Source organism: Geotrypetes seraphini, chromosome 3 (genome assembly GCF_902459505.1).
Source record: "Geotrypetes seraphini chromosome 3, aGeoSer1.1, whole genome shotgun sequence".
Lineage (NCBI taxonomy): Eukaryota > Metazoa > Chordata > Amphibia > Gymnophiona > Dermophiidae > Geotrypetes > Geotrypetes seraphini.
In genome coordinates, this window is record NC_047086.1 from 8,776,457 (window position 1) to 8,800,465 (window position 24,009).

A 24,009-nucleotide genomic window follows, 5' to 3' on the forward strand; every position below is an offset into this window, starting at 1 on the left:
GGTGCTGAACTTATTCCAGATGTTTTATGCAACACAGAATGCATTGAAAGGTAGCTGTGGAGCATATCAGCATAAGAGGGAAAACAAAAAAATTTCATTTACTCTCCTTTTTTACTAAACCATGGCCCAGAGCGCTAAATGCTCTGACGATCATGGGAATTCTATCAGCGTTGGAACATTTAGTACTCCAGGCTGCGATAGAAACCTCTACCACAGCTTAGTGAAAGGGGGAGTTTAAAAAAAAAAATAAATTTAAATAGAGGATAATGAAGACCCCAGTGGAAGTACACAATGTGTGCAGCTTGCCAAAATTTCAGAACCCATTTTAACTTTAAAGTGCCTGAGTGAGCAATTCCTTTAGCCAGGATAACACTGCCTGATCTTCCTAAAGAACATAGCTTATATAATAAATGTTACAGTGGTATTTTATATAGTGAGTTAATGTCAGAGACCAGAGCTAGTAAAACAGACGTGGGAGCGTGATATAGTCTAAAACAGTGCTTCCCAATCCCTGTCCTGAAGGACCACCAGGCCAATTGGGTTTCCAAGCTAGCCCTAATGAATATGCATGAGAGATTTGCATATAATAGAAGTGAGAGGCATGCAAATCTGCTCCATGTATATTCATTAGGGCTAGCCTGAAAACCCAAATTGGCCTAGAGGTCCTCCAGGACAGGGTTGGGAACCACTGGTCTAAAACCAAACTATAGGGAGTATAAACAATCACACTTTGTTATATATTTGAAGAATTTAGATTTTATTTTTAACATGCTCAAATGCTCGCCGTGCTTTTACAAAACCACGCATGAGGTTTCTAGCACCGGCAGGCGTAGTGAATGCTCTACAATACTGCTCTAATGCTTGTAGAAACTCTGTGACCAGCGGAGAAGCGCAGAGCATTCAAGGCACCGACCGGCCAGTTCTATAAACATCTCTTGTGCGGTTTTGTAAAAAGTGTGTGGAGGGGGGATAGTTTGAAGGAAGATGAAAAGATGCATTCTTAAAGGAGGAGTTAAAATAATTCTCTCTAATAAAGATGGGAATGGCTTGGTCTGAAAAAAATGATTGCAAGCCATTTACTTATCTGAAGGGGGCTCTGCCATCAGATCTGCATCTAATACACAATGGGCTTTAGAAAACTTTTTCTCAAAGAGCTGGGCTTACTGGCTGTAACAGGTAAAAATGATGATCAATATCTTGCCTGAAATTTGGTTCAAGAGTGAAATGAATGCTAAAATTAATAACTGTATCCAGATCCAATGGAACAGTTTCTTATTTTTCCTATTTTATCTAAAAAAATAAAAAAAGTACCACACATATACCAGGGGTGTCCAACCTTTTGGCTTCCCTGGGCTGCATTGGCCCAAAAAAATGTTTCTGGGGCTGCGCAAATGCTGCAGCAAGACAGGAGGGAGCCGGCAAGACGGTAAACACCCGAGGGCAGCAGAGGAAAACACTGCATCGCCCTCGACCAGGGCTGCAGGTTGGACACCCCTGACATTATACTATCATTGCGTATCATTAAGCTCTGTTTAAACTTTTACTTTCTGCCATTGAAGAAATCGATCTGTGCTCACCTTGATTAGCTTCAATTTGTGAGGAATAACATTGAGTTGTGAATTTATGTTTAAATGTGATTTTCCATTGTGTTTCTGTAGCTTCAGAATGAAACCACCTCCAAACATGTTGCTGGAACAACTGTAACCGTGTCTATTAGCAGAGCATTCTCTCCAATGGGGGAGGGTGGAGTTGTTTCCAGTTTGTACACACTAGGACAGTAATGAAACTTACTATTATGATGGAACACCTTCCTCTGAAACTCCACATAGCAACATGACAGCAGATGAAGGCCAAATGGCCCATCTGGTCTACCCATCTGCAGCATCCACTATCTTCTCTCCTCTCCCTATAGGCTAAGGCTAACATCTGCATTGTAAGGTCATACAGCATTATGGTTACTGGCCAAGGCTCCTAACACTTACGCATTGAAATACTTGATATTATGTGTACAACAAATTTTTAATAAACTTGAAACTTACAGTGTGAGGTCATGGAGCATTATGGTTAGAGAAACATGATGGTAAATAAAGGTTAAATGGCCTACCCAGCTGCAGCATTCACTATCTCCTCTTTACACCTGCATTGTGAGGTCATAGAGCTTGGTTAGAGAAACATGATGGCAGATAAAGGCCAGATGGCCCATCCAGTCTACGCATCTGCATCATCCACTATCTCCGCTCCCTAAGAGATCCCCATATGCCTGTCCCACGCTTTCATGAGTTGACAGTCTTTGTCTCCATTGGAAGACTATTACATGCATTTCCTTAGATTAAACATGTCCCCAGCAAGCCACTCAGTATATCGGTTCCATAACAAAAGTGCACAGGACATTGATGAGCCAACAATCCTGTGCAGGACTTCTGCGTGCTGTGTTCGAGTGGGGGGTCAGTAAACTGACAAGTGTTCGTGCTCCCCCCCATTACACCAAACTGCTGTTTCCCTTTGGTTTTCGGGTAATTGGCAGTTTTCAGTGTTAGGGGGGGTCCCCCACATACACAACCCCCCAACATGAGCACGAACACTTGCCACCACACCCCCACTCTGACCGCTAACAGGAACACTTTGAATGTGGTGTGCAGAAGTCCTGCGTGGGTTTGTCAGCGTGGCAATGTTCTGCACGGTTTTGACGCATCACCAGTATGGCTGCGAAAAGTTTGCATGAAATTGGATTGGTATGTACAAGTACTGCACATGTCTATTAACTGAGGATACCCTGACCAACCACCTCAACTTCATTAGTTTTGGTGACCAAACCCATTATTCATGCTTTTAGGCTTTTTTTTCAAACTCTAGCCTGATGTTTCTTTCTCCCTTCCATGCCTGTGGTAATTAAAACCAAATTCACTTCTAGCTCTCCAACTTTTGGGTTTGAATTAGTCTAAAAATTCAAAACTTTTCTATTGTTGTTTTTTTTTTGCAAAGAATAATTAGCATAATACAATCCAACATAGTCACAGCACCTTACCAAGAACCAAACCCCATTCACAAAACATAACAGGAGATTTGGGCACATATATGCAAAACCTGTAGCATGAGAGAAAATTACCTCTCTGAGTCCCCTAAAGCTAAAATATTACAATATAATTCTGGAGATTATCCTACTAAATGCTTTACAACAACTATCTTTAATCAGAGCCCATAGTTTAAAAAACTGAAGACAAAGTCCTGCTTTTTCTGTCATAATATATTCATATTTGTATAGCGAACATAAAGGGATTCCACTAAAAAGAAAAAAAAATCAAGAGCAAGGTTTGCTCCCAACAATTACACCCCCCTGTTACAAAACCATAGCGCCGTGGCGGTAGTAGCTCTGACGTTCATACGAATTCTATGCGCTCCTGAACTACCTGCCACAGCCGGTGCTGAAAGCTGTGCTATGGTTTTGCAAAAAAAATTAAAAAAAGAGGGGAGGGGGTTTAGTAATGGATTGGCAGACAATCATCATATATTTGAACAGTTTTTGACCGGGTCTGCCTTCCTTGTCATCTGCAACTGGAAAAATATGGCAGCATAAGACACAGGAGATGTTATATGTAAAATATCTGATATACAAGACCACACTTGCCTCCAAAAAGAGTGCACTAGTGGGCAGAAAAAATGAGATGGTTGAGTTCCCAAAGCTGTAACTGCACAGAAATCCTTAATATCCAATGTAGAAACTTTGGCGTATTGATGCCAATTTAATACATCTACGATGCTGACTCCAGAAAGTACACCATATCTCAGCAGAAATGTCCAGACCAAGTCCCTTAATCCAGATCGTATGCTAGTCCTGTAGTTGGGGCTAAGAATATGAGGCATGAAACCCCAAGTATGCATAATCTTGAAGAAACTGGAAAATACCTGACTTGGAGGGTAAAGTAGATACATTGGGAAATTGAGATGCGACAATTGGTATTCCATAAAATTTGCGAAGATCTGAGAAAGGTTTAAGTTTATCTTGATATATTAGATCCTCTAAATACCACATATCACACTGTGCCCAGTCACTGCAAAAGAGTTTGTGAACCCATACATAATTTGGGATTGTTCCATAATGGTATTTTCCTGGAGTGTCTCAATGGAACAGTAAAAGTACACATTGATCAAATAATACTAATGCTCGCAACGTTGAACTGCAGATTAAATTGAAATGAAGCTGTTTTGGCAGGGAGACCCCAGAATGTGTTGTAATTTGTAAGGCTCAACTAGAATTCTTTCTAACTTCAGCCATGCTGCAACAAAGTTCAATGTAGGATCACATAGCCAAAATAACCCTCATCGTGTCATAAAGGACACATGATCATAGAAGAAAAATTAACTCCACCTGGATCTTGGGATTTTTGCTAACGCAATCCACAGTTTATGGTTTTTGCCATAAAAAGTTAAGAGCTTATCAATTTGTTTATACCAATCCTTAGAAAAAAAATCCATTGTTCATGGCATACATCAGTGGTCTCCAACTCCAACCCTTTGCAGGACCACATTTTGGATTTGTCGGTACTTGGAGGGCCTCAGAAAAAATAAGTAATGTCTTATTAAAGAAATGACAATTTTGCATGACATAAAACTCTTTATAGTTTATAAATCTTTTCTTTTGGCTAAGACTTAATAATAATATTGTAATTAATAGCTAAAGAGACATATGATCAAGAATTGGTTTTATTTTACTTTTGCGATTATGATAAACATACCGAGGGCTTCAAAATAGTACCTGGCAGGCCGCGAGTTTGAGACCACTGGCATACATCGAAATAGGCGCAATAAACATTTTTATGGTCTTAACACGACTCCACCAGGTAATCCACAATGGGGCACAAGAAGAACCGAGATCTACTTTTTTTTCAGGAGCAAATTTTTATTTAAATGTTACAGAATCTGCAAACGAAGAAAGATAATTCCAAGGTACCATTGAAATGGGAAAGATACCAGATCTTTAGTACAGAAAATATTAAGTGGCATTAACTCAGATTTAGACCAGTTATAGACCTAAATTTATCTATAAGTGTGAGTAAATGAGGAATAGTAGTATCTAGATTTGTTAGATTTAATAACACATCAGCCACATAGGCTGATAACTTAAATGAGTCCTCACCAATGGAGAAAGGGATTGGGACTTGTACACCGCCTTTTGTAGTTTTTTCATAACCGGTTCAACGATTGGCCACCAAGATGGTCTCAGGGCTCAAGGATGTCCCTTATGAAGAATGACTAGGTAAGTTGCACCTTTACTTTCTCAAGGAATGCAGAGAGAGTGGTGACATGATAAAGACGTTCAAATATGTTACTGGCCGCATTGAGGTGGAAGAAGATATCTTCTTCCTTACAGGCCCTACGGCGACAAGGGGGCATCCGCTGAAAATCAGGGGCGGGAGATTCCATGGTGACACTAGGAAGTACTGACTAATGTCAGGAAGTTCTGCTTCACTCAGAGAGTGGTTGACACCTGGAATGCCCTCCCAGAGGAGATTATGGCGGAATCGACCGTCCTAGGCTTCAAGAGCAAACTAGATGCATATCTCCTTAAGAGAGGCATATAAGGATATGGTGGACTATAAATTACAAACAAGAAAAAACTCGGAATTGTGAAATTCAATACTATTATAAACAAACACTTTCACTGAAAGTGTACCGATTGGTGTACCGATCTACTAATCTAGATAAGTGGAGCGTTATCCTCTATCTTTTGCACCGCCGCCCTGCTTTAAGTTCTTCACTACGGGGAGCCGGTCTGGAGGTTTTTTGCCAGTGAGGTGTTACGTCCAACCACCTTGGACCACTATTGTGGTGGTGGAAGGGCTCCTATCTGAGGCTTTTTCCTCCAGTTAACTGTAACTCCCCTTTCAGAACGATAGCAGTGCTGCTTTTCTTTTGTTTGTGACATCTTTTCATTTCAGTGGAAGGGACTATAAATTACGCCAGGTGTACACCTGGCAGGGCCTCCGCGTGTGCGGATCGCCGGACTTGATGGACCGAAGGTCTGATCCGGAGAAGGCAGTTCTTATGTTCTTATGTTCACCGAAAGGTTGTTTTTGACAGACACCGGTTACAGAATCCAGCTTTTAGGTGAAGGACTGGCTCCTCCTTCACCTAAAAGCCCTTGTTTTGGGCATTTGGGACTTAGGGTTTTTGGGGGTTGATTATATGGTGTAGGTTTAGACGTAGTGGTGGTCTGGGCGTTTAAACAGCTGAACGTAGAGGCAGGCCATTATTTTTAAAAAAACCTCGTTTTGGACATTTTTTTTTTATAATGGACATTTTCCCTCCTTCTACTTTCAACGTTTAAGGCCTTAGGCCAAAAGGAGACTTAGACTTTTTTTTTTATTATGCCCCTCTAAGCGTTTTACAATAAAAAAGGGGGAAACATTGAACAGATAAGTACCAACTAGACAATACTTAACAAACAGAAAACCTAAAGTGGGGAGAACTACTATTTTAAAGTAAAGAAGACATCTAAGCTGTTTTTACATGTTATTTATATATGGTTATTCAATTTTTATACTCCACATGACCACTGTATTTTATTTCATTATGTTTGATGTTTGTTTGTTATTTTTATGAATAATATGACTAGCATTATGTTTAGAGGTCATTTATTAATGTATGGTATGTTTTGTGTTTTAAGGTTATATAACTATTTTGAATCCACATTTTGTCTTCTGATATTTTAACATCAATTTGGTGTGTATATTTGGCATGTTACATCAGCTACACCATAGAACTTTTGACGATTAAGTTCCATAGCGGGTCTTTCTCACCAGTACACACACTATGGTTTTCGCTCCCAACACCATCATAGTTTCTCTGCCTCCACTAACTGGCCTTTTAAACATGTGCACTAATAGCACTCACATTTTTGCATAATCAGTCTGGTCTAAACAGTCTATCACACTTTCTCCATCCTTTATGGATTTCACCTTTAATCTTAGGACTTCATATTCAGGTCCCACAAACAATCCACCATATCTTTTTACATATTTATTACACTTCTCATATAATCATAACATTTCCATTATTGCAGGACCTCTGAGGAAGGCATGTCTGCCGAAACACGGGCTGTGTTGGGTCCTGTCTCACTTAAGCATTTGTGGATTATCATTAGCAAATTTGTTATTGTGGAAACAAACCATCCTCCACAGTTCTCTTCAAGTTTCAAGTTTATTATAAAATTTGATTAATCGCTTATTGCAAATTCTAAGCGATGAACAAATTGATAAAATTACAAAATTAGGGGAGACAAACCTAAGTAACAAAAAGACTAAATCTTACAAAACATAATAAAAACCAACTTTGCAAACATAATAAAACACAAGGAAAGAATAGGAAAAGAAATACAATCTGATTAATAAAAAGAAAGACAATTAAGGTCAAGAACAATAGGAAGGGAAGGGACAAAACTCTCAAAAGATATTGAGATAAAATGAAACTCCTAGGCAACTCATTTAGTCATTAAATGCATCTTTAAAAAGAAAGCTTTTGAGTTTGCTCTTAAATTTTTCCAAATTTTTTTCCTCTCTTAAGTAAATTGGAAGGGAATTCCATGTTTGAGGAGCTGTAACGGAAAAGATGGATTGCCGTCGTGTTAATAATTTTAAGGGAGGGAATGATTAATAAATGTTGGTCATTAGACCTCAGTAATCTAGATGAAGTATAAGGAACCAGTGCTTTGTAAATAAAAGCTGGGGTTTTGTTTTTGAAGCCAACTCCAACCCATCCAACCATTTCATTGTTTGCAGATACATATCGTAAAGTCTGCCCATCAGTGTCCTCCCTAGCCCATCCTACAGCGAATTGCCATATACGGGACATAGACCCTGCAAGTCTGCCCAGTATTGGCCTTAGCTCTTCAATATATACCATTCATTTTCTTTTTTTTTATTATTATTATTTATTTATAAAATTTTACAATATTTCCAAGCATATACATCTTGTACAGTAAAGTGAGATCAAACAACATATTAAACTAAAATTCCATAATTAATATTACTACAAGGAAATACTAATCTAGCTGATCTCACACTAGTCCTCAATATTATTGGATCCATAATTAAAGAGTAGAACATATATAATTCAAATTAATTAAATAAGAAAAATCCTTATCTGACTAAAGTGCAGGGAGCAGTTTACCGGACTGGAGGAGAGTTTGTGGGGTGTCCCGTTGCTGGTCCCGGACTGTATAGCGGCGGCTTTTCTCCTCTTGATTGGCGGTGCATACAGGCACTTACAGAGACGGACCCCTGACGTCACCGGGTCCGTCTCCGACAGCATTAAAAGCACCCGCTGCTGTAGCCACACTGGGAGCAGTTTACCGGACTGGAGGAGAGTTTGTGGGGTGTCCCGTTGCTGGTCCCGGACTGTACAGCGGCGGCTTTTCTCCTCTTGATTGGCGGTGCATACAGGCACTTACAGAGACGGACCCCTGACGTCACCGGGTCCGTCTCCGACAGCATTAAAAACATCCGCTGCTGTAGCCACACTGGGAGCAGTTTACCGGACTGGAGGAGGGTTTGTGGGGTGTCCCATTGCTGGTCCCGGACTGTACAGCGGCGGCTTTTCTCCTCTTGATTGGCGGTACATACAGGCACTTACAGAGACAGACCCCTGACGTCACCGGGTCCGTCTCCGACAGCATTAAAAACATCCGCTGCTGCGGTTGCGGCCGCAGCCGCGCGGCCACAGGGCATGGAGTCCGGGAGCCGGTAGTGGGCAATTTTATTTGGGGTATATAGATCCGGATCGGATCCTGCTCCCTATTATTGGATCTAAGATGTTTACTCCTTGTCCGCTGCAGTGAGGTTAGCGTTGAAGTTCTTCTTTCTTTCTTTCTCTAACAATGCCGAAAAGACGAGGAAGGAACACCGGAGGAGCCTCCCGGCGACCCTTAACCCCAGTGGTTACTATTGATGATTTTCTCCGACGTCTACAACGGGAACAAGAAGGATCGGGTGCTAGCTCGTTGGGGATACCCCCGGAGAGTAGTGTGGTGGGTTCCCCCGAGCATGATGTCACTCTTAGCCCCGACGTTAGGACGCCACCCCTCCAAACGACGCCGCAAGCTGCCAGCTCCCCACGGGACCAGAATCCACCTGAGGAGGTGGTTACTTCTTTGTCCACAGAGGCTAGTATGGAGGGCTCGCTGAATATGACAACGGGACTTGCGACCGGGACAACAGAGGTTGGAGGAATACAAGACGTCACTGAGGTAAAGCTAATTTCAGAACATTTAGATACTACACCATTACAACTTTTTTCACCTACAAAACCTCCTACAGTCACACTTGAAGCATTATGGGACTTAGTAGTGAATCTAGGGAATTCCTTAAATCCTCAAATAAAAAGTTTGGATAAAGAACTAAAAGAACAAAAGGAAGAAATAAAAGTTTTAAAGCAGGACATGTTACAATTTAAAACTGAGACACAAAATACAAATAAGGAGCTAATGCTACTGAAACAAAATCAAGATATGTTGGTTAAAGATAATATATTACTCAGGAAGAAGTTGGAAGTGCAGGAGAATAATGGTTGAATAAATAACTTGAGATTTATAAATTTTCCAAGAATCCTGTCAACTTCTCCAAGAGAAATGGTGAAAAGATATTTTATGGAAATTTTGGAAATTCCTGAAAACTCTTTGCCTCCTCTTACAAGAGTGTATTACTTACCTGCTAAGCCCCAATCCAAAGAAGAAGAAAAAATTGAGGAACTCCGGGAGAGGTCATTGGACATTTCGGTAATACTGGAACAATCAGATAGAGAACTGGCTGTTCCAGCTACTCTCTTGTTGTCTGTTGCTTTGGCTCCAGATAAGGATTGGATATTAAAACTTTTCTTTAAAAATAGATCCAAAGACTTCCTGGGGCAACATATTCAGATTTTTCCTGATGTCTCTAGAGAGACTCAGAAAAGAAGGAAAGAATTTTTAATTCTAAAACCTGGAGTGACTCAAATAGGGGGTATTTTCTTTTTGAGATATCCATGTAAATGTGTAGTTAGATATTCATCATTGAAGTATATATTCACAGAGCCATCTCAACTGATTAGTTTTCTCTCAATGAAACGTCTAGAAAAAGGAATAACAACATAACAACGACCATTCATTTTCTAATGTTTGGAATTCCATCACTTTTCCTTTCCACCACTTCCCTCGGGAGGGCATTCTAGGCATCCACCACTCTCTCCATGTAAAAGAATTTCCTAAAATTACTCTGAAGTCTACCTCCCCATAACCTCAATTTATACCATCTAGTATTACCATTTTCTCTGGAAAATATTTGGTCCTATATTAATACCTTTCAAGTATTTAAAACCTGTATCATATCTCCCCTATCCCTCATCTCCTCCATATTCAGGTCTTCCAGTCTCTTCTTGTACTTCTTTTGGCACAGACCCCCCTATCATTTTTGTCATCTTCTCTGGACCGACCCAAGCCTTCTTATATCCATGGCCAGATATGGCCTCCAAAACTGAACACAATATTCCAAGTGTGGCCTCACAAGGGCATCAACACCTCCCTTCTGCTGGTTACTCCGCGTTATATACAGCCTAGCGTCGTCCTGGCTACAGTCACTGCCTTATCACACTGTTTTGTCGCCTTCAGATGCTTAGACACAATCACTCCAAGGTCCTTCACCCTGTACGTACACATTATCTTCTTACCTCCCACCACATATTGCTCCCTCAGATTTCTACTTCCCAAATGCATCACTGTGCACTTCTTTGCATTGAATTTTAGTTGCCAGACCTTCTTCTAACTTTTGCAGATCTTTTTTCATGTTTTCCACTCCCTCCGGGGTATCCACTCTGTTACAAATCTTAATATCACCTGTCAAAAGGCAAATCTTATCTTCTAACTCTTCAGCAATGTCGCTCACAAACATATTGAACAGAATCAGTCCTAGCATCAATCCTTGAGGCATTTCACTACTCTCTTTTCCCTTCTCTGAGTGAATTCCATTAATCACCACTAGTGCTGCCCGATTTGAATCGATTCACTGATTCACATTAGTGAATTGATTTGAATTTATTTGCTTTTTAAAAAATTTGGACTCACCGATTCAGTAAGTCCTGACACCTCCGGGTCTCCTAAAGCAGCAGTAGTGGCAGTGGCTGGCTGGAAGACACAGTGCTTGGAATAGGCTGCTCCTGGCCTGCCCTCTGCCACGTCACTGATGACATGGCAGAGGGAAGCCCTGGCAGGGCAGACCAGAAGCAGCCTGTTCCGAGCACTGCCTATTCCCAGCAGCCACCATCACCTCTGCTTTGGGAGACTCACATGTGAGAAATCAAGGTGGAGGGGGGGGTCGGTCGGGAGGTGCTGCACAAGAAGATAGGAGGGAGGGAAAGCTGCTGCAAATTTCAAGTTTCAAGTTTATTTCATTTCTTTGATTACTTTGCATAGTCTAAATCCAATGCGATTTACATAAGTTCAAAAATTGAATAAAATTTTAAAAACCGACAAACATATCATTCACTACTAATACATTAATACATGTAAGGAGGGAAGCGGTTGATAGCAATTGACATAAATACAATTCTAAAAAGGGGCCACTTCTGTAGAAGGGCTGTTGCCAATATCCAGGATGTGCGTTGTTTCCCTGCATTGAGCCATTCTATAAATTACCACCTTCATTTAAGCATAGTGAAACTGTGTGTTGGGTGTTAATTCTATAATGGCTGCTGTGATGGGATACTAGTGTGTCTCAATTTAGATGCTAATGGCAGGTGACACAAGTAACATAGTATTCCCATAAGCAACACTTGGGCAAATCATGGGTGTGCCTTCATATACATTTGTGTCCCCCCACTCCTTCCTTGCAGTTAGCTGTTGTCTTAGGGATTAGCACTTGGTGTGTTAACGGCTGTGTGTGACTAGGCATCAATTTATAGAATTACCTCCACTGTGACCAATGGGTTACACCAAAGAGGAGCTTTGAGGGCAAACTGGCAAAATTATTTTGATCTTCACATTTACCAACTATTCAATGGATCAACTGAGAAATCCCTGTCCTCCATGGAATGTAAAAAACAGCACAAGGAACATTCTAGAGCAAGTTTTCTCAATCCGGACACGCCCAGTCTATTCCTATCAGACTGTCATATCTATTCATCTAGAAACCTTGAGATGCCAAACTGGCAAGACTGACATGTCTACCTGGATATACCACATTCCAACTCCAACAGCAGCTACCTTCATCTGCTGCAGTACAATTCGACCCTCCCCCCAAAAAAACCCCAAAACAAAAAAACAAACACCAAACAATAGATTTAAGTAAGTTCCTACACATTAAGAACTTCACAAGCTTAGGAAAAAGAACTGCAAACATATATTTATTTCCAAGTACAGACTGCTTATACAAACATGTTCTGTAAATATTTAACGTAACCTCTGGTTACTATTAATCAATAATAATTTTTTTAAAAACCACATTCAACTTTTACATTCATTTGTGCAAAGTGCAAATGTACAACATGATACTAGTGTAGATGGCTACTGAATAGGTTCTGTGGCCTTTCTTGCTGTCGTGGATTATCAGGTAGCAATGGGCAAAGGCTCCAGGTAGGTATGATGGCTCTGAATCCGACCCAAAAGCTGAAGTGCCACAGGTCTGAACTCAGCCTCCCAGCATGCTCTGTGATATTCTCTTAAATCTCCTGAACTATACTCCAAGGCCACTTCTTCATCTGTAACATGGAGAAATTGTCAAAATGAGTCACTCATGAAAGATTTGTAATGAGAGCAGCTTTAATTCCTCCTGTAAAAACATGGATCTATAGAAGTTATCTGATCAGACGTGTGGTATTATGTTGTTTTCAAAGATAATTATAGGTCATAGCTCAATTTTGATACACCTCTAACATGAATGTCATTTTGTAAGTGTTAGATAGGAGTTGAAAGCAACATCACAAAATCACCTATGACCATGCTCTCATTCTCTGCAAGAAACTCCCCAACCCCCATCTAAGTCCTGTCTGTCTGTCCAAATGAGACTGTAAGCTCTTCTGAGTAGGCACTATGTTGAATGTACAGTGCTATAGAAATGATAAGAACATAAATAAGCCTGCTTTTGCTCAAGAGTCTAGGGGAAGGCTGAAAAGCAAGAACCTGTTTCCTTACTGCAGGAATGCAGCCCGTCCTGAGCATCCACAGCCTTTCAGGCCCAAAGTTTCACAAGGAATGCAATTCGAAGGACTGGGCACCTGATCAATCATAAGCAGGACTGAGCCCGGCACACGATACTCTGTCCATTGTGTAGGAGTGGCCCACTCACAGCTAAAGACGGAGAGTTGATGATGTTAGAGTACAGCTGACTGAATCGGATCCAACCTTAGTGTCCAGTAAAGTCAACTTCAGAATAGAGAGTTGCGCGGGGACAGAAATCCCACCCGTCCCCACCCGTCCCCGCCAAAGTCCCACCCGTCCCCGTGAGGAATCCCTCCGTCCCCACCCGTCCCCGCGAGGAATCCCCTCCGTCCCCACCCGTCCCCGTGAGGAATCCCCTCCGTCCCCGCCTGTCCCTATAAACTTCAGAAATAGTTATTTCATTTAATTATGCTACTGAATTAAAGGCTCTGGTAGAAACCCATTTACAAATAAGCAAAAAGACTTTATTAATTTGAAAATATTAATTGGGAAGAATACATACTTTGCAAATGGGTTTCTACCAGAGCCTCTAATGTTTATAAATTTTTATCAACACAACTAATATACTACTTTATCCTGAAGCAAAATAAAAAAAAAGAAATATAATTATTTTCCTACCTTTGTTGCCTGGTTTCTGCTTTCCTCATGTTCTCATTCAATTCCTTCCATCCACTGTCTCTCTTCCTTCTGCATCTTCCATTTGCTCTGTTACTGTGCCTCTCCCTTTCTTCCCCCTTCCAAATTGATCTGGCACCCATCTTCTTCTCTCCGCTCCCCCCATAGTCTGGCATCTGTCTTCTTCCCTGCCAGCGTCTTCTCCCTACTCTCTCTTCCCCATTTCCTTTCAGCGTCCTTCTCCCCCCATCTTCCCCATGTCCTGTCAGCGTCCTTCTCCCCCCTCTGTCTTCCACATGTGCTTTCAGTGTCCTTCTCCCCCCTCTGCTTCCCCATGTCCTTTCAGCGTCCTTCTCCCTCTCTGTCTTCCCCATGGCCTTTCAGCGTCCTTCTCCACCCCCCCGTCTTCCCCATGTCCTTTCAGCGTCCTTCCCAACCCCTTTGTATTCCCCATGTGCTTTCAGCGTCCTTCTCCCTCCTCTGTCTTCAAGTGCTTTCAGATTCCTTCCCCCCCCCCTCCCGTCTTCCCCATGGCCTTTCAGCGTCCTTCTCCCCACTCCTTCTCTACCGCCCCGGGTGCAGCACAGCCGGCCAGGTCCCCTTACTTTTGTGGCACTTCCCCGACCGACTGACAACAGCCCCGGTCCGACAAACCTCCCTGCCCTTAACTGCGAATCTAAATTACCTTATTACAGCTGCTGTAAGAAGATAATTTAGATTCGCGGCTACAGGGCAGGGAGGATTGTCGGACCGGGGCTGTTGTCGGTCGGTCGGGGAAGTGCCACAAAAGTAAGGGGACCTGGCCGGCTGTGCTGCAACCGGGGCGGGGTGTGGCGGGGCGAACCGCCCCCTCCCTTGGTAGCCACTCGAACCGCGAGGCTACTCTCCTCCTTACCTGCACTGCCTGCAGCACAGAGCCAAACGGAAGTCTTCCCGACGTCAGCGCTGACGTCGGAGGGAGGGAGGGCTTTGTTTAAGCCCTCCCTCCCCTCCGACATCAGCGCTGACGTCGGGAAGACTTCCGTTCGGCTCTGTGCTGCAAGCAGAGAAGGTAGGGAGAAGAGCTGCGCGACTGAGTACATCCAGCCCCGCAGGAACCCCGCGACCCTCGGAGGCGTCCCCACGGGATCCCCGCGACCCTAGGGGGCGTCCCCACGGGATCCCCGCGACCCTAGGGGCGTCCCCACGGGATCCCCGTGACCCAAAGGGGGAACCCGCGGGATGCCCGCGGGTCCCGTGGGATTCCCGTCGTCCCCGTTCCCGTGCAGCTCTCTACTTCAGAAGGGACACAGTAACAATAATGGTTCTGTTGTGGTCGCACAGACTTTCCAAGCAATTCCTCCCGTTAAGCCTTCTCACATGGGAAAGTGGGACCAATTTGGGATGCATTACACAGTCTGCCCAGGGTCCACTCCTTCCTTAATCATTGTCTCTCCCTGATAGTTTTGGGGCGCAAGGATCTAGGCCAGACAGACTTCTATGGTTTAGGTCCTGTAAATGGCAAAAACCAGATCAGGATCAAGACTAGAGTGGGCTTCGACAACAACTCCAGTATTTATTGATTCAATTTTCTATACCGTTCTCCCAGGGGAGCTCACAATCTAATGTACCTGGGAAATGGGGGAATTAAGTGACTTGCCCAAGGTCACAAGGAGCAGGGTGCTGAGGCTGTAGCTTTAACCACTGCACCACTCTAGAAATCAAAATGGAGTAAAAGTGAGCCAAGTATAGGACAATGAAGCCATTGTGACATCACTGATGAGGTTGACTCTTAGGCATTGGTGGAATGAGGCATTATGATGTCACAATACCAGCTCTGGTTATCACATTATGTATTCAATTTTCTATACTGTTCTCCCAGAGGAGTTCAGAATGGTTCACATGAATTTATTCAGGTCCTCAAGCATTTTTCCCTGTCAGTCCTGGTGGGCTCACAATCTATCTAATGTACCTGGGGCAATGGGGGGATTAAGTGACTTGCCCAGGGTCACAAGGAGCAGCGTGGGGTTGAACCCATGACCTCAGGGTACGGAGGCTGTAGCTTTAACCACTGCATCACTCTAGAAATCAAAATGTAGTAAAAGTGAGCCAAGTATAGCACAATCAAGCCATTGTGACATCACTGATGAGGTTGGCTCTTATTGGTGGAATGAGGCATTATGATGTCACAATACCAGCTTTGCTTATCAGAGGCTGAAACTTGTCACACTATTTATTTATTCAGTTTCTATACTGAATAAATAAATAGCTACATGAATTTATTCAGGTCCTCAAGCATTTTTCCCTGTCTCTCCTGGTGGGCTCACAATCTAGCTAATGTACCTGGGGCAAAGGGGGGATTAGGTGACTTGCCCAGGGTCACAAGGAGCAACCTCAGGGTGCTGAGGTTAAAGCTTTAACCACTGCGCAACCCTCAGTAGTTGGGAATAGGACCAGGGCTGATCTGTTTTTTCCACAGAAGTCTGCTCAGTGTAGTCTTACTTCTCAATCTCTGAAACTGCCATCAAAGTTCCTACCAGTCATGATGTCATTGCACTTTTGCTTTAAAGATAAGTAGGAGAGCAGACATCGTTTTTGATGCGTTGAAAAAAACAGCTGGAAATGCAAAACGCTGGCAGAATTTGGTGTGATTAATTTCTCCAACAACAGGTAAGCACTTAAAATATTTAAGATAATTCAATGCTGATTTTTGCATTGCATGAAGCCACCCTTTCATTACCAGCAGCCACCTACCCATATTCAAATAGGGAGGTGGTAGAGTTCTGAGGCTTTTTCCTCTTTGCTTTCATAGTTTGGGTGGTCCTATGTTTGTTCATGCCTGTATTTGATTTACAGTAGGATTGGTGTATTTATTTTTTAAAGATAAGTAGCTATAACTATTTTGTAAAGATGACACTGAATATTTAATTCATAGGTGACGAAGGCTTGAAGTTTATCTTTCTAGTTGAAGAAACTGCTACTAGAAAGGGCATTTTCCAGACAAGATACTGTAGCTGAGTAATGCAGTTTCAAGAAGTCTTTCATGAACCGGGATACCATTGAACACTGAGAAGCCGGAAACTTGGTAATGAGAACATGTTAAGGATATATACCGACGAAGGTCATTTGCAGTCCTGTGTCACAGAAACAGAAACATGATGGCAGATAAAGGCTAAATGGCCCATCCAGTCTGCCCATCCACAGTAACCATTATCTCTTCCTCTCTCTCAAAGATCCCACATGCCTATCCCATGCCCTTTTGAATTTACCACCTCTTCTAGGAGACTGTTCCATGCAACTACCACCGTTTCTGTAAAAAAGTATTTCCTTAGATTACTCCTGATCCTATCACCTCTTAACTCCAGAAGGCTTTAAACTAGGTGAGCCGGGGGAGGGGACCCACTCTCACACTAGTAGGGTAAGTAAATCCATCTTGGAACCTGAGGTAAGTAATCGCGCTAATACTAAAGGGGACAGAGGCAATACCAAAGGAGACAAAGGCAAAATCGAGGAAGGCGAATTATCTTGGGTCAATACAGAGAGAGACAGAGCGAGAGATAGAGACTTAGTATCTGAGGTAAGTAATCGAGTCGATAAAGTGGGGGACAGAGGGAGAAACGGAGACTCCATCTTGGAGTCAGAGGTAAGAAATTGCGTGAATACTAAAAGAAACAGAGGCAGGAATAAGGGCGACAAAGGCAAGATTGAAGGGGAAAAACTATCTCGGACAGAAAACACTCCATGTGGAAAATTATGTAGCAATATCATATGATACAGTGTTATTTGGAATGATGATGAGAAAAAAAAGTCAAATTTCACCAGAAAATAACAAGCTTTTACTAGTCATGACAGGAGTTGCCATTCAGTGTATAACCAATAACTGGAAGAATCATAGTAACCTTAATGATACATTTTGGTGGAATACAATTTGTCATATATTCAAAATGGAAAGAGCAATAGCAATACAAAGAGGGACATATCCTAAATTTATAAAAATATGGGGGCCATTGACAAAATATTGTAGTGAATGAATAGTAGGATTTCTCTTCTTCTTTTCTTCTTTTTGTTGTCTTCTTTGTGGCACACATGGAGGGGGGTAGTGAAAATAATTTTACATAACATGTTATAATATGGTATACAATAAGTATAAGATGATTGGAAAGTACTTGAAGGGTGGGGGGTGGGGGAGGGGATAAAAATATGTTTAGAATATTATGTAATAGATATAAAAGTGATATTGTGTAATCAATAGTTGTAATTCAATATTTTGTACACTTCATGTAAAATATGAAAATGAATAAAGATTTAAAAAAAACAAAAACAAAAACACTCCATGCAAACAGAAAGAATGGACAGCCTTGTATGCTAATGCCCGTAGCTTAGGCAACAAAATACTGGAACTGGAAACAAAAATGAGAAACACCGACCTTGATGTAGTGGCAATATCAGAAACGTGGTTCTCGGAGTCTCACGGATGGGATATGGTCATATCAGGATATAACTTACTCCGTCACGACAGAGAAGGCAAATCAGGAGGAGGAGGAGCTCTATACATTAGAGAAGTCATCAAAGTTACTAAAATCACAGACATCAAGTATACGGGAGAATCCCTCTGGGTGAACCTTGCCAGGGGCAATAACAAATGTCTGTATCTTGGTGTTGTATACAGACCACCAAGACAAAAGGAGGATGCAGACGATATACTAATTGAAGACATTGAGACCATCACACTGCGTGGAGATACAGTGCTGATGGGAGACTTCAATATGCCTGATGTGGACTGGAACAAACCAGTGGCAGCAAGAGGCTACTAGCTTTCATGCGAGGAGCACGCCTCAAGCAGATGGTATTAGAATGTTTCTATCATGTCCCTCCTTTCTCTGCGCTCTTCGAGAGAATATAAGCGCAGTCTGCACAGACGTTCTTCATATGGGAGATCTTTAAGTCCTTAGACCATCCTAGTGGCCATTTTCTGAATCGACTCCATTCTCTTCACATCCTTTTGATAATGTGGCCTCTAAAACTGGACACAGTACTCCAGGTGAGGTCTCACCATGGATTTGTATAATGGCAGTATGACTTCAGGCTTTCGGCTGATAAAGCTCCTTCTGATGCAACCCAGCATTTGTCCAGCCTTTGCTGAAGCTTTCTCCACCTGATTGGCAGCTTTCATATCATCTCGAAGTACTCTAGGGTGTAGATTATCCGGGCCCATAGCTTTGTTTACTTTTAGTTTTGATAGCTCGTGGTAGACGTTGCTCGCGGTAAATTCCATATCCCGGAATGGGTCCTCCGAGCTCCCCTTTGTCTGTAGCTGAGGTCTGGATCCTGACGCTTCGCAGGTGAAAACTGAGCAGAAGTACCGTATTTTCTCGCATATAACGCGCGCGTTATACGTGGTTTTTACGTACCGCGCATACCCTTGTGTGTTATACGCTCTTCTCCTACATAGATAACGTCTTCCTACTAATCCCAGGGGACTTGAACTTAACAACCATGTAAATCAAACTTGCCAGTACACTAGAGAAAGTACAACAAAGGTCAGCAAGACATAATGTCAAACTAAACATGGAATAAAACAGACTGCTATGGTTCAGTAGACACACATTCCATTCCACTTATCATTAACCTAGTAAATGGAATTACTTTTAATATCGAGAAATCCTCAAAGGTATTAGGAGTTGTTCTAGACCAGGGGTGCGCAACTCCGGTCTTTGAGGGCCAGAATCCAGTCGGGTTTTCAGGAATTCCCCAATGAATATCCATGAGATCTATTTGCATGCACTGCTTTCAATGCATATTCATTGGGGAAATCCTGAAAACCCAACTGGATTCCGGCCCTCGAAGACTGGAGTTGCCCACCCCTGGTCTAGAACAACTCTAGACAGCTTGCTGAACTATGAGGAGTTTGTTAACAACCTAGTCGAAAATCATTCTTTGCACTTCAGAAGTTAAGAAGTGCCAGACCATATTTCTTCCAAAATCAATACCGATTACTAGTACAAACAACCATCCTATCCACCCTAGACCAGTGGTTCTCAACCCTGTCCTGGAGGACCACCAGGCCAGTCGGGTTTTCAGGAAAGCCCTAATGAATATGCATGAGAGAGATCAGCATATAATGGAGGTGCCAGGCATGCAAATCTTCTCCATGCATATTCATTAAACCCGACTGGTCTGGTGGTCCTCCAGGACAGGGTTGGAAACCACTACCCTAGACTACTGCAATACCTTACTATTGGGCCTCGAAAAAATAAAAAAAATTCAACTGCTAGAAAACACTGCAGTAAGGCTGATATTCTACAAATCAAAATTCAAACATGTCATACTACTTGATCTGCCAATCACTGCATCTTCAACTGCCTAAAGCTATCATTTCCACCAATGAAAGGTATAAAATATAAAAGCTCCCATTGTAAAGCATTCAATGATCAAATAGTAAAAATATGGAACTTTCTTCCTACTGAGAGTTGAGCAATTGCTGAATACACCACATTCAGAAGACATGGCTCTTCAGAAGCCTCAATGATAAGTACAAACTTAATTAATCTCCACTGAAAGATGACTCTATAAAATCTGATAACCTCTATAGCCAATGCTCTGAATATAAGATAATTCCTATATAACCAATGTTCAGAATTTAAGACTGGAAACTCAATATACCAAATTGTCTGCAGTACCCACATGACAGTTTTCAAGTTAGTAACTAAATGTATCAAAATGACCGATTCAAATGTGTCAAAATGTCCAATGTAACCACTACATATATAGGTTATTATGTATCACGTTTATACTATGTGGGCGAGGGCAGGCAAGTCGGAAGGCAGGTGGACAGCGTGGGGTAGCAGCGAGAGGAAGCTCCGCCCACCCCCCAGCGTCACAGCAACGTCGGCAAGCCCAGACTCCCCCTTAAAAGGGGGCGAGCCAACGGCGCGCGGCCGTTCGGCGCGCGGCAAAGGCGCTCGCCTTAGCGAGGGCGCCTTTGCGAAGGAGCCGAGAGAAGGAGCCAGGAGTCCAGGCTGCTCAGCAGCAAATTCAATTCAATCTTCAATCTTCTTCAATTTAAAAAAAAAAAAAAAAATATATATATATATATATATATACCCTTTCTTCTATACTCATTATTTTTTCTCTCTTTACTTCTCCACCTAGAGACACATCGGGCACACTCCAGTGCACCAACTTTAATCACAGGGAAGGAATAATGGAGGCAGCAGAAGGCCAGCGAAGCTTTCTAGTATACTGTATTGATTGTCACATGTATGACTACCTCCCTTCCGGGAGGCAGGCCTACATATGCAGTCGATGTCAGGAACTGGCTAGCCTAAAAAAGGAGGTCGGGAGACTGCAGATCAAAGTACAGGAGCTAGAGGGACTCCGCTCCATAGAGGAACCAAGGGAATTTGAACCAGCTGAGGACACCACCAGAGAAAACCACATCAACGAACAGGTCAGAGAGCTCGAAAGATTCATCGAGGAGGCCTGCAAGATGGTAGAAACACAGGATCACCCGCTCTTCAGAAGGGAACAAACGGATGGAGGACAGGACCCGCCAGGAGCCACCAGGACCCACCAGGAGCCGAGGGAGAGGAACCTTGCAGAGGAACCAACCAGGAGAAGGAAGGATTGGAGGACCCAATCATCGACACAGACCTGAGACCCAGGAGGAAGCTGAGGAGAGGAAAATCTGCTATCGTGGTGGGAGATTCAATCCTGAGAGAGGTGGACAGTCACATAGCAGGAGGCAGAGCGGATCGCCTAGTGACATGTCTCCCAGGGGCGAGGACAAAGGACATCTCCGACAGAATCGAGAGTATCATGGAGGGAGCTGAGACAGAGGACACAGTAGTGATAATCCACGTCGGAACAAATGATGTCAGCAGAAGGAATTTCAACATGACTACACTGACCGAGCAGTTTAAGATCCTGGGGAGGAAGCTGAAGCTGAGGACAGGGAAGATAGCCTTTTCAGAGGTCCTTCCAGTACCAAGAGCAGATGCGAAGAGGCAGACCGAGCTGCAAGCAACAAATGGATGGCTGAGGCGATGGTGTGACGAGGAGGGTTTCCTCTTTGTACGGAACTGGTCAACCTTCCTGGGGAAAAACAAGCTCTACAGGAGAGACAGACTGCATTTGAGCACGGCTGGGACGAGGATGCTGGCACGTAACATCCAGACCTGCATAGACATGACTTTAAACTGATAACAAGGGGAAAGCCGATAGTCGATCTGACCTCGACACATCGGACCACAGTATCAAGCAAGGATACTGAAACAGGAAATGGCGATAGTGGACTAGAGACAAAATGGACACTTTATGGACATAAACCCAAAGATGCAGCACAGGGACCCGAGAGGCAACTAGAGCTAAAGAGCAAGACAAGGAGGAAACAGCCAGATCCAGAGGGCTATCAAAGAACAAAGAAGCGGGCAGAGGACGGGATAGACACACCACAGGAGGCAACACGTGAGGAGACCAGCAGGAGCAACAAATCAAGAGTAGATCCAAAAGAAAAGGTAACAAACTGGGAATTAAATTGCCTATATACAAATGCTAGGAGCCTAAGGACTAAAATGGGGGAGCTAGAAGTTATAGCCGGAAATAAGGACATAGACATAATAGGAATCACAGAGACATGGTGGTCAGAGGACAACAAATGGGATGTGGCCCTTCCAGGGTACAAACTCTACAGGAAGGACAGAGCACACAAGAAGGGGGGAGGAATAGCACTGTATATCAAGGACTCCATTCCTTCATCCAGAACAGAAACAACAATAAGGGCAGACAGTCTGGAGTCACTATGGGTTAAGCTGACAGGGGGGGAAGGAGCTGACATCAAATTGGGACTGTACTATCGCCCACCAGGACAGCCAGAAGCAAACGACCTGGACCTGGAGGCCGAACTGAGGCAGGTGTGCAAAAGTGGAAGGGTGGTGGTTATGGGGGATTTCAACTATCTGGGAATAGACTGGGACATTGGGCACTCAAATTGCACGAGAGAAACTAAATTCCTAGAGGCGATAAGGGATTGTTTCATGGAGCAGCTGGTCACAGAACCAACGCGAGGGGATGCCACTCTAGACCTAATCCTCAACGGGCTAGAGGGACCCGCAAAGGAAGTGGTGGTACTAGCACCATTAGGGAACAGCGATCACAACATGATCCAGTACAAATTAAACATGGGAACATCAAAGGTGAAAAGAACCACAACGACAGCACTCAACTTCAGAAAAGGAAACTACAAGGACATGAGGAAAATGGTAGGAAAAAAGCTCAGCAGCAGCTCAGGGAAGGTGAAGACCGTAAAGGAAGCCTGGACATTGCTTAAAGGCACAGTGCTCGAGGCACAAGACCTGTGCGTCCCAAGGTTTAGGAAAGGGTGCAGGGGGGCGTGGCTTGGACGCGCATTCCGATGGTCGGGTAAACGAATAGCTCCATACTCAAAAGCTATAATTTTGAAATTACTACAAAAAAAAATCAAAATTCAAAAGAAAAATATCTAAATATTGAAAGACAATGACGTCTAGCAAACAGAACAAAAGCGATTTAGGAGCAGGAGGATCCGGTACAGGAAGTAATAAACGATCAAAACCGGAGCCAAGCATCACTCCTTCAAAAGCTCCACTGCCATCAGATGACAACCTCGATGTAATGGAAGAATTAAGACAAATTAAAGAAATTGTTCTGGACAGCAACAAAAAACTACAAAAAGCTATTGAAGATGCAGCAGCATTAACTAAAAGAGTGGAAGTGACGGAAAACAGAATAAACCTAATAGAGGATAACTTTGAACAACTTAATCTGAACGCAAGACAAAACAAAATCATATGGAAAGAGGTAGAAGAAATTAAAAAAGACCTTGAAGACAGCTGGAACCGTGAAAGAAGAAATAATTTAAGAATAATAGGAATACCGGAAGGGGTAGAAAAAAATAATCCTATTACTTTTTTGGAACACTTTCTACCTAAAGTGCTACCATTAAAATTTAAAACACCACTGGAAATCGAAAGGGCACACCGGATACCAACACAAAGGAAAACTTCACAAACTGGACCAAGGACATTAATATTCAAACTACTGAGACATCAACAAGCGCTGGAAATTTGTCAATTAGCTAAAGAAAATAAAAATCTCAAATGTCAAGATTCAAAAATACATATTGTCCCTGATTTTGCGAGGGAAACTGCATTAAAAAGGAAAAAATTTTTAGATATGAGACCACAACTGAAATCTTT

General features: G+C 42.7%; 1 protein-coding gene across 5 annotated transcripts in view; it reads right to left on the bottom strand.

Moving 5' to 3' along the window:
- Positions 1 to 12,346: 12,346 nt before the first annotated feature.
- Positions 12,347 to 24,009, bottom strand: part of ARMC2 (armadillo repeat containing 2) — a 179,442-nt gene continuing 167,779 nt past the window's right edge. For 4 of the 5 annotated variants that reach the window (XM_033936137.1, XM_033936136.1, XM_033936138.1 and 1 more), the window contains exon 18: positions 12,347 to 12,720. In XM_033936137.1, the coding sequence (XP_033792028.1) occupies positions 12,569 to 12,720 (152 nt within the window). In that variant the 3' untranslated portion in view covers positions 12,347 to 12,568. The remainder of the gene's footprint in view (positions 12,721 to 24,009) is intronic. The other variant, XM_033936140.1, reaches the window with a different exon arrangement.